Genomic DNA, 11,154 nt, shown 5'->3' on the forward strand with positions numbered 1-11,154 from the left:
CCGGGTCTCAGCGTTTTCATCCCCCTGGGCGGGAGCTCGGCCCCCTGCTGCCTTCCGGGGAAACTGCCCGCGTCCCGCGGTCCCCGGCAGCCCCCGCCCCAGAGCCCAGGAGGCGCTTCCGCTGACGGGGCGCCCGGTGGCCGCCAAGCGGCTTCAGGAGAAAGCGCCTCCTCTCCCCGCATCCCGCGCGGAGGCCCAGCCCAGGACCAGGGCTTTGCACACCTGCGCCCGGCGGGAAGGAAGCGCGCAGCGCGGGCTGCAGCCACGGGGCCGGCTCCCGCGACAGCGCCTTAGAGACGCGCCTGCACGCCGGCGCCGGCTCCTGCTCGCGCTCCGGGCCGCGGAGCGCGCCGTGGACGCCCCCGCCCGCCGGGCCCCCGCAGCGCGCGCCTGGCTTGGCGCTGCTGCCCCTTGCGCTCCGGCTGTTACTGAGTCGGAGCACAGGGAGCCACGCGCGTTTTAGGGACGGGGCCGAGGTACTGGGTGCAGGGAGAGCTGTGAGCAGGAAGCAGCGTCTGGATTTTCCCTGTTGGGCCGCTGAGGCACGAACCCCTGAGCCCGGCGAAAGCGCAGGCTGCCGGGAGAGCGCACGCGGCACGGCCCCGCCCCCACCGGCACCTCTTCACCCCCCCACCCCATTCCCGCCGGGAACGAAGGCCGCTCCTCGCCGCTTCCAGCCCTAAAATCCTACAGCCGCGCGCCTGTCTGCGGCATGTCCGCGTCCCCAGCCCGCCAGAGCCCCGGCCCAGAGCCGGGGGTGCGCCTCCTTGGGGCGGCTCGGCCCCCGCCCCTGCCTGGGGCTCAGCCTCGCGCGGCCTGCAGCCCCCGCGCAGCCTGCCCGGTTCATCTGGGTCGTTTGGAGAGGGGCAGCCAGGGCTGCGTGTTTTCTCTGGGGGCCCCGCGTGGGCCTCTGAGGGCTTCCCACCGAGAAGCCAGCTGTGACCCAGTCGGAAGGGCGGCAGTGGGAGCCAACTCTTCTCCAATGATTTTTCCCCTGGGGCGGCCGGCCCTGGGGACGCTGGCGTCCCCCGCTGGCCTGCAGACCCGCCTGGCGCCTCCCTCTCTCCCTCCCTGGCCCTCTCGTGCGAGCCCGGGCTCCCGTGGGCGTGGCAGCACTACCCTGTACCTTTCCAGGGCTGCTCCCTGCTGGGACAGGCGTCCGCCCCCCGTGGGAACCAAGGCGAGGGCGAGGGAGGCCCAGGCGTCGGCCCTCCCCACCCCCTCCCAGCTCGCCCCCGCCCCCGCCCGGTGTGCTTCGGCTGCGGCCTTGGCTGGGCGCCGTCCCGGAGAGGCTGAGTCTCCTCGTGTCGCCGAAGCCAGGCGCGTGGCGTTGCGTGGGGTCTCTTGCACCTGCAGCCGCCGTAACAGACGGGCGCCAGGCTGAGAGTGGGCGGCTAAAGGCGCTCGTGGGGGAAACGCACTGCCTGGCGCCCTGGGGTCTGTGAGCTTAGCAGCCCGGGGCGGGGGAGGGGGGGGTGTCATCCACCCAGGCCGCAGCGCAGCTCCGCAGCAGCGGCAGAGCCCCGCCCCTTGGGGGGATGGGCAACGCCAGCCCTGCGCGCTCACGGCGGGAGGGGCCAGCTGGGATGAGACCCCCAGGCCAGGGAGGCCGGCCAAGCGGAGCTCCAGCCCAGCCACCCCCTGCCCCGCTCCCCCAAGCCCTCCATACCCCGCCAGCCCCTGGTTCTCCCCGCCCTCGCCAGCCTACACTGCATCTAGGTCTCGTTCTGCAAGGCCGCCTGAACCCTTGCTCTGGGTTGGGTCCTCCTTGCGGGGGCCTTGCCGCAGCTCCGCCTCACAGCTGGCCCCGGGGCAGTGTGTGTTTGGGGTTCCCACGCCCCTTGTACCCTGACACCTGCTGGAGGCAGAGGGGAGGTGGGGCAGCAGCTGGGAGTGAGGATGGGGGTCTCCCGCGCCCAGCATGGCGCCTCTCCCTGGACAGACAGCTCAGGGCCGGCCGGGGCACTCTTTATTACGGGCTGTCAGAACCGCAGGCGGTGGCACACAGGCTCCAGTGGGAGCGGATTCGGCCACGGCTTCACGCCGGACTCCGAGCAGGGCGAGGTGGAGGAGGCATGGGCCGCCCCGGGCCAGAAGGGTCTCCAGGCGCCAGGCCCCGGGCAGGGGTGTGCTCCTAGCGCTGGCATGGAGGCCGCGGTCAGTCCTGGTTGCAGAGGCTGGACTGGCAGCAGGCGATGGACACGTGGGGGCCCAAGCCCAGGCTCTGCACATCCGGGCAGCCGCTGTAGCACTTCTTGGTGACCAGCGGAAGGTCTTTGAAGCTGATGGGGGCTCCTGGGTGAGGAGCAGGGGAAAGAGACAAACCACCAGGCTCCCTGAGGCTCTGAGCCCTCACCCCACCCCCAGCCCTCCTGCTCCTCTGAGCTCCCCCCAGCCGCGGGATGTATTAGGCATGTGGGCCACTAGGGGGCAGGCGTGAGCTCCACCGGCTTTCCACTCCTCTCCCACCCACTGGGTGCTCTGCCCCCACCCGGAGCTCAGACTTCCCCACCTGGGAAAGAACGGCGTGGCCGCCCCGCCCCCACCCCACTCACGAGTGGCGATGGCGACGCAGTGGGTGGTACCCCGCGGGCATCCGGCCGCATGGGAGCACCCGCCAAAGCCCTTGCACTGGTGGCACCACATGCCCTGGGCTGCAGCTGTGGACAGACAGGCACAGTCAGGGCAGGTGGCCATGCTGTGCTGCCCCTGCCCACGGCCTCAGGGGCCAGGAGAGGGGGAGGGGAAGGCCACTGCACCAAGCCAGATCCCAGGGTCCGGCTCTGTCGTCCTGTGGCCAGTGGTGCCACCGTGGACCCTGGCAGGCTCGGGCGGCACCTGCTCCCACCCCTCCCTGGCTTTGCTGATGCTGCGCCTTCTGCCTCCAAGCACCACAAGCCCCAGCACAAGGCCACCTCCTCTGAGGAGGACTCCTGGGTTTCCAGCACTGATTGGTGGGATCTCCTTTGGCACCCACCCTGACCGCAGGGGGCCTGCCCGGGGTGCCCAGGCCTGGGGCCTGCTCTTCCCAGCAGGTGGGCTTCAGCAGAGGGAGGGCCCTGGGTCACGGATGAGGCTGGGGGCTCGCAGGCCAGGGTTCTTGTGAAACGTTGGTCCCTGGCTGAGCTGGGCAGAGACAGGGACTGACCAGTGGTGGCCCCTGAGCTAACACAGGCCTTAAACTTACAGTCCCCAAGGGGCCAGTGGGTCTCGCGCCTTCAAGATGAAGCCCACACCCTGATGGCCCTGGGCAGTGCTCAGGGTCAGCGGAGAGGCCTCTGCCAGGGCAGGGGTGCCCATGGAGTGTCCCTGGGACTGGGATGGGGACCTGGGTGGGGGGTTAGAAGATTCCTGAGGTGGGCCAGGGACACAGGCGCCACCTACTGGGGGGTGGTCACCGGTGTCACCCCCATCCCCCACCCTGATGGGAAACCAAAGCTTTGCCAGGTGGGCCCTGGGGTGGCTGAGGGCCAGCTGTGGCAGGGCAGCCCCTGGAGCCCTAGGCAGGCTCGGGACCTGGGGGCCCGAGGTTGGGGGTGGGCCAGAGGAGCGGCGCCTGCTGCAGGAATTGGGTGAAGTCGCCCAAAGCAGACCAGAGCAGAGCAGGGGTCCCTGGGCCGAGGCTAAGGCCAGAGGGGGGGCGGGAGGGAGGCGGGCGGCCCCGGGACGCAGCAGTGGGGCTGAGGCTGGCAGGCAGGGATGGCGGTCACGTCCAGTCACAGGGTCACTGTGGGGCTGGGCAGGCCTGGGTGGCCCACGGGGGGAGGCAGCCATGATTGGGCCACCAGCAGAGGGCGGCAGCAGGGGCCGAGGGGCTGCGCTGGAGGCCAGGACTGGAGGGGGCACAGAGGACGGGGGACCCGGGAGGGGGCGGCCGGCCCTGACTCACCCGGCTGCAGGCTCAGGATGATGGCCAGCAGGAGCCCAGAGAGAGGCTGCATGTTCTCGGGATGAGGACGGGCCCTGGCGCCCCGACCGCGCCTTATACCCGGGCCGCCTCCACCCACCCGCGGTCTGAGTCACCGCGGCCCGGCCGGGAGCTGGGCTGGGCCCTGGCAGTATCAGGTTGCCGGCTGGGTGCCCTGCAGCCGCCAGCCCCACGTGTGAAGCAGGGCAAAGGTCAGTTCAGGGGACAGAGGCCCCCCGGGACTGCCCTGCGCAGGTGGGGGCTCTATGCAGGTGCCCCCTTGGGGGGCAGGGAAGCCAGCCCACCCCTCTTCTCGAGAGAGACACACGAGGGTGGTAGAAGCCAGCAGGTGTTCCCTGCACCCCTCCATGGACGTCCTGACCCTCCCAGGACACAGGGCGGGTACCACACCAGGGCCTGCGGGCTCATCCTGGTGGTCGCCGAGTGGCCCTGGACCGTGGATTGCCAGGCAGTGGCAGGAGGGGGCAGCAGGAGGGCCCGAGCATCAAGATGGAGCCATGGAGGGGTCAGGGCCCCAAAGCAACACCCAGGGGAACAGGGGCCATTCTGCCCAGTGCCGTGCAGGTGGTGTGGGAGCCTGGGCGGCTGGGGCCCTGCCTGGAGCTCTCTCTCCACCTGTCATGGCACCCACCTTCCCACGCCACACCTGGGGCGCCGCCCTGAGGGTGCACGGGCATCCAGCCCCAGGTCGGGGTGCCGTGGAATGCCCGGAGGCCTCACAGGAGGCTCAAAGTGTTGGGAGGCGGGGCAGAGCTCTGTCCCTGCTGTTCAGGTCTCCTCCCCTCTCTGTGTGATGGGCAGTTCTCCTTGTGGGGCGGCCCACCATCACGTGTGTACCTGTCACTCTCTCACGGTGACACAAACCTTGGTCACATATGACGCCGCCCCTTCGACTTCTGTGCAAGGCGAGAACCTGGAGCAGACGCCGAGGTGCACGGGCCCCCAGCAGTCATGGGGGGGCAGCCCTGGGGGACCTGGCCCTGCTAGACTGCATCTCAATGGGGCTGTCCAGCCAGCAGTCCAGGGGGCTGTCTGTCGCCCACCCTTCTGTCCATGGGGCTGGAGGGAGACCCTGAGACGGAGCAGGCTGGGGTCAGAAGCCAGGGCCTGGCTGGAAGCAGAGTGGGGTCCTCCTCCCTCTGTCTGAGGTTTTCCCAGGGGCTGAACTGTCCCCTCCGTGGCACCAAGGGTGATGTTCACTGAGCTCCCAAATCCTGGGCTGCTCCAACGTTGGGTGGGACTGGGGGGGGGGTGGGAAGAGCTGAGCCCTGCACCACCTAGGTTGGACGGGAGCGCAGGACCCATGGAGCTGGGGGCGCCAGAGAGGAGAGGCAAGGGCTGAGCCCAGATGCTGGGGAGGCTTAGGAGGGCAGAGACGCCCACCCACCCCACGCAGCCTCCCAGCCATCCCCCACCACCCATAAGTCCATTTGTCTATACATCCATCCATGCATCCCTCCACCCACCCACTCACTGTTCTATCCATCCACCCACAATCTCCCCATCCATTCCCCCCATCCAACCATCCATCACCCATCCATCCATCCACCCACCCACCATCTCCCCATCCATTCCCCCATCCAACCATCCATCACCCATCCATCCATCCACCCACCCACAATCTCCCCATCCATTCCCCCCATCCAACCATCCATCACCCAACCATCCACCCACCCACCCACTCACTGTTCTATCCACCCACCCACAATCTCCCATCCATTCCCCCATCCAACCATCCATCACCCATCCATCTATCACCCATCCATCATCCACCCACTCACTGTTCTATCCACCCACAATCTCCCCATCCATCCCCCCCATCCAACCATCTATCACCCATCCATCATCCACCCACTCACTGTTCTATCCACCCACAATCTCTCCATCCATTCCCCCATCCAACCATCCATCACCCATCCATCCACCCACCCACCCACTCACTGTTCTATCCACCCACAATCTCCCCATCCATTCCCCCATCCAACCATCCATCCACCCACCCACCCACTCACTCACTGTTCTATCCACCCACCCACAATCTCCCCATCCATTCCCCCCCATCCAACCATACATCACCCATCCATCATCCATCCATCCCTCCACCCACCCACTCACTGTTCTATCCACCCACAATCTCCCCATCTATTTCCCCCATCCAACCATCCATTACCCATCCATCCATCCACCCACCCACAATCTCCCCATCCATTCCCCCCATCCAACCATCCATCACCCATCCATCCACCCACCCACCCACCCACTCACTTACTGTTCTATCCACCCACAATCTCCCCATCCATTCCCCCATCCAACCATCCATCACCCATCCATCTATCACCCATCCATCATCCACCCACTCACTGTTCTATCCACCCACAATCTCCCCATCCATTCCCCCCATCCAACCATCTATCACCCATCCATCCTCCCACCCACCCACTGTTCTATCCACCCACAATCTCTCCATCCATTGCCCCCATCCAACCATCCATCCATCCACCCACCCACTCACTGTTCTATCCACCCACAATCTCCCCATCCATTCCCCCATCCAACCATCTATCACCCATCCATCCATCCACCCACCCACTGTTCTATCCACCCACAATCTCTCCATCCATTGCCCCCATCCAACCATCCATCCATCCACCCACAATCTCTCCATCCATTCCCCCATCCAACCATCCATCACCCATCCACCCACCGACCCATCCATCCATCCATCCATCCACCCACTCACTGTTCTATCCACCCACAATCTCTCCATCCATTCCCCCCATCCAACCATCCATCACCCATCCATCCACCCACCCACTCACTGTTCTATCCGCCCACAATCTCCCATCCATCCCCCCATCCAACCATCCATCACCCATCCATCCTCCCAAGCCCGCCCCCCAGTGAGGCACACTGATTCCCAGTTCTTCAGTGAGATGGCCGAGGCTCGGGCTGTGGCCGACAGCCCAGGTGGCCCGGTGCTGCAGGACCACACAGAGAACATGCTTAGAAAGTCGTGCGTGTAAAACACAGGGGGCCTCTCGATTTCTTTGTACGTGTCTCAGTTTTAGAATGACCGATAAAACACACATTCCTCGCAACAAATCAGACGCCACAGGGCGGCAGGAAGGCGCAGGCAGTGCAGCCCCACCCCTCCCCCAGCTCCCCAGGGGGCGGGACCTGCACAGGCGTGGCTGCACCCCGCAGACCACCTGCACCCCTTGCTCTGGCGCGGCTCTGCGCTGCGGGTGCCGGCCTGGCAACTCTCCAGGTCAGTGCCGCTGCTCTCTCACTCGTGGGGGACGCAGGATGCTCCGTGGCCGAGGCACGGGGCTGCCCGGAGTGTGGTTCTGCAGAGCCGGCAGCAGGCAGCCCTGTGCCCCCGCAGCCTCGGGGCTCTGGTTTCCACTGGAGAGACCTTGCCATGATCTTCGCAGCTCCTTGCCCCGTGGCGCCCGGTGCCTCTGCCTTCTCTGCCGCTGCACGGCTGCACCCCCCACCCGACACCTGGCTGGCCGCCCGGCTTCACCCTCCCAGCGTCTCACACCTCTCCATCTCATCTCCGCCTTCGAAGCTGCCCTCGGCCCAAGCTCTTGTGACTACTTAACACGAAGTATGGCAGTGACGCCCACCTTGCTGGGCCGCGTCAGTGCCAGGACCCACCTGCAGGGAGGGGCGGAGCAGCCGAGCGCGCCGACGCCCCCGGGGCCCACATCCCTGCTGCGGTGTCCACGCCGCCCCCACTGTGCCAGTTCCTGTGGCTCATGCAGGGCCACAGGCTCCCTCTAGTGGCCGCCTGCGTGCACTGCGCTAGGAGGCTGGTGCGGCCTTGCGGTGGGGGTGCCCCAGGGTGCTGGGACGGGCCGTGCAATCTCATAGGGCTTGGACCGGTCAGGAGTGAGAAGCTGCCCCCAACGCCACAGCACCCCCCAGCTCCCCGGGGGTCCCTGCCCTGAGCCCTCCCTGGGTCCACGGGTTGACCAGGCTCTTCCCAAAACACCACGGAGCGGGCAGGTGGGCGAGCCGGCTCTGGTGCCCCTCCCAGCCTGGCAGGGCCATGTTTTGGATTCACTCCGCCGTCAGGGGGCCCCGTGCGCCTCCCTCCCGCGCTGGCCTCTGACCTGAGGTTCCTGCGGGAGCTCCAGTGACCAGGCCTTCCTTCCAGCCTCCCCCGTGGAGAGGCTCACAGGGGACTGCTCACACGGCCACTGGGGTCCCTGGGGTCCCGTGTGCAGCCCCTCCCCACCTACTCTGCCACGAAGCTGTCCTCATTCTGGGAAGTCCAGTGTCCCCTCTGGTCAGGCCCCTCAAGAGCCCCCCAAGAGGCCTAACACCTTTCCCCAGGAGCCCCCTGTCCCCCCAGACGGGACCAAGTTCTCACCGTGGTCTCCAGCGGGCCTGCCCTGCTCCCGACAGGACCCGGCCTCCAGGGCTGTGCTGCGGCCTGGGCTGGGCCAGCCTGGGGGGGGTCCTAGTGGACATTGCAGCTGGGGTGCTGGTCAGGCAAGGGGCCTTGGGGCACCGACATCTCAGCTCATCTGGCCTCAGGGGGCCACTGGCCACTGGGAGGGGGGCTGGGTGGGACTGGGGTGGGGTGGGGTGGGGTCTGCGGCTGGAGAGGCTGGAAGGACCCTGGGGTCGGCCTTGGGATCCCGCCTGCTTGCCCTGCGCCCGCCCTCCCAGGATTTACCGACGGCCGTGAGCCTGCCCGAGGTCTCCCAGGGTACCTCTGCCCCCGTCTGCCCCAGGTGCGCAGGCTGAGCCCAGGCCCAGGCCCAGGCCCAGGCCCAGGCCCACCTGCCCTGCCCCCACCTGTGCACCCAGAATAGTCCTGGCCCTGGGCGGCACTCAGGCGCTGCCAAATATAGAACAGCCGCCCCCCCCCCCCCCGCAGCCCAGGCTCAGGCAGGGGAAGCTCAAGGGGTTTGGCAGAGCTGGGGGGGGTAGGGGAGACAAGGACTCCCCCACCCCACCCCTGCCGGATCTGATGGTTTCTGGGGCCTCAGGGCAGCCACCCCTCCCCCACCAAGGACTGCTGGGACACTGGGCCTGGCTCTGCTCCCAGGACAGCTAAAGGTGACAACAGCCTGCCCTGGGCAGCCTGGGGCCCGGGCCCTCTCCCAGGACCACCCCCAGCGTGCTCCAGCCCCTGGACATGGGCAGTAGGGTGGGGCCTCCTTCCCAAGCTGCCCAGAGGTGGGGTTTGGCCACCCCTCCCATCAGCGTTCCTCAAGCCCCCTCCCCAAGCCCAGCCAAAGCCAGAACTCTCTGGGGGGCTCCGCTGGTCGGGTAGCCTGCGGCTGGACGGGGCAGTGCGGGGTCCTCCTGCAAAAGTTCTGGGTGCTGGGTGTGGCTGATGGATGGTGGAGAGGCCGGAGGCGGGCAGGCATCAGGGGCGGGGGTGGGCCTGGGTCTCAGAGCCCCGCCAGCCCGGCCCTAGAGCAGAGCCCAGAGGCTGGCCAGCAGCGCGGGGAGCAGGGCCAGGGCGCCGGGGCCCGCGAGGCCAGCGCGGTTGCAGAGGTCGTACTGGCAGCAGGAGGTGGTGGACGCGTGCTTGGAGTAGCCGTCGTACACGGTCTCGAAGCAGCTGGGCACGCAGGACTTGCTCACCTTCATCTTGGTGGGCGTGTAGTCTGGGGGCAGACGGGGCAGGGATCACCCGCCGGAGCTCCCAGAGAGGGTGCCGGTGGCCGCAGCCTGCCCCACCCCCACCCCCCTGCTCGGGACCACCAGGCTCCCAGACTCACAGGTGCGTGTGGTCATGCAGTAGGTAACCATGGCTGGGCAGCGCATGGGGTTGAAGCAGTTGTCTCCGTGGTAGGCACACACATGGCAGTCCAGGGCCTGGGCTGGGGCAGGCGTGGGGTCACCGAGCATCCAGCCAGACCCCCCCCCCACGCCGGAGGGCAGAGCAGCGGGGAGAAGGGGGCAGCTGGGGAGCCTGGCTCCCCCCCCCGCCCCCCTCCACCTTACCCAGAGGGAGGCCCAGCAGGGCCACTACCACCAGGGTGAGCAGGGGCGCCATGGCTGGGGGCAGACAGCAGCTGGTCCTCACGCCCACTAGGCTGCGGCTGGGGCGGGCACAGAGCCGGGAGAGGGCCCGGCTGCTCCCAGAGCTCCTGGCAGCCCTGGAAGAGGGGACAGAGACACACCCGTGGTCAGTGGTGGGTGCGGGGGACGGGGCAGGGGGTTTGGGTGGGCAGAGGGGCAGCCCAGCCCGTGGGTGGCAGGGAAGATTCCCTAGGGAGGGGATCCAGCAGGACGCACCAAGCAGAGGCCAGGCCACCGGGTTTGCCGCAGAGCCTGGAGTGAGGCCCAGGGGCTCTGCTACACGCCCAGCGGTGGGCAGCGCATAGGGGACGCTGTGGGCGCTGGGAACGCCGCTGAGATGTGGCCCTTACCCAGGGAGTGCAGGTACAGAGCCCTCCACCCCACCAAGAGCCCTGGCGCCGGCGGCAGGCCGGGCCGGTGCGCCACCGCTGCTGCGCCCCTTGGCGCCTGGGCAGCTCTGGCAGAGCCCTGCCTGGGGCGGGGGGCGGGGGGGGGGTCTCAGGCCCCCCGCTGTGGGCGCCCCTAGGATTCATCTGGGCTGAGGACTCTGGGGCGAGAGGAAGGGGAACTTCCCAGTGGTGATCTCCCAGGAGGATCGGCTCTGACCCCCAACACCCGCCTTCCACCGCACCCTCCCGGAGCCCCGCCCTGAAGACTGCGGACCCCGGCACCGAGCCGGTGACCTCGCCCGTGACCTTGGCCGCCTGAAGCCCCGCAGAGCCCGGAACTCACGCGCAGCCGCTCGCCGGTCCCTGCCTCGGGCGGAACGCGCGTCAGGCCCGGCTTCCCGCAGCGCCCACGCCGCAGTGCTGGTTCGGTGAGCTTTGGGGCCGCAACCAGGAGGCGCAGCGCGAGCTCCCCGCAGGCCCCGCCCCGTACATGCCCCTAGGCCGTCAGCCACCGCCCCAGGGAGCCTCAGGCCCCGCCCCAGACACGCCCACTCACCGCCCCCAGGCCCCAGGCGGCGCGGGAGCTCGCTGCAGGCCCCGCCCTGGCCCCGCCCCTTCTTCTCTCCCAGGCAGTCAGCGCGGGCCTGGTCGCCTCAGGCCCCGCCCCGGCCCCGCCCCCGGCCGGCGCGTCTCCCACGCGCGGAGGCCGCGGCCTCTGCCTCCGTGTCCGCACCGCCCACCCGCGCTCGGCGCCCACCGCACGCAGCCCCGCCCCGGCGGCGCGCGTGC

General features: G+C 68.4%; 2 protein-coding genes across 2 annotated transcripts; both read right to left on the bottom strand.

Annotated features, from left to right (window-relative positions):
* Positions 1-1,952: 1,952 nt before the first annotated feature.
* SLURP2 (secreted LY6/PLAUR domain containing 2) lies at positions 1,953-4,060 on the bottom strand. The gene is made up of 3 exons (XM_051831002.2): positions 3,890-4,060; positions 2,556-2,660; positions 1,953-2,295 (listed from the first exon to the last, which is right to left on the bottom strand). The coding sequence occupies exons 1-3, from the start codon at positions 3,939-3,941 to the stop codon at positions 2,159-2,161; spliced, it is 294 nt and encodes a 97-aa protein (XP_051686962.1). The 5' UTR covers positions 3,942-4,060; the 3' UTR covers positions 1,953-2,158.
* Positions 4,061-6,970: 2,910 nt separating this feature from the next.
* Positions 6,971-10,860, bottom strand: LYNX1 (Ly6/neurotoxin 1). The gene is made up of 4 exons (XM_051831001.3): positions 10,709-10,860; positions 9,899-10,053; positions 9,673-9,774; positions 6,971-9,558 (listed from the first exon to the last, which is right to left on the bottom strand). Exons 2-4 carry the CDS (start codon positions 9,948-9,950, stop codon positions 9,362-9,364), a joined length of 351 nt encoding a protein of 116 aa, XP_051686961.1. The 5' UTR covers positions 9,951-10,053; positions 10,709-10,860; the 3' UTR covers positions 6,971-9,361.
* Between the last annotated feature and the right edge of the window lie 294 nt (positions 10,861-11,154).

The sequence above is a fragment of the Oryctolagus cuniculus genome, chromosome 6, assembly GCF_051225735.1.
Source record: "Oryctolagus cuniculus isolate XC-2025 breed Fujian yellow rabbit chromosome 6, ASM5122573v1, whole genome shotgun sequence".
Lineage (NCBI taxonomy): Eukaryota > Metazoa > Chordata > Mammalia > Lagomorpha > Leporidae > Oryctolagus > Oryctolagus cuniculus.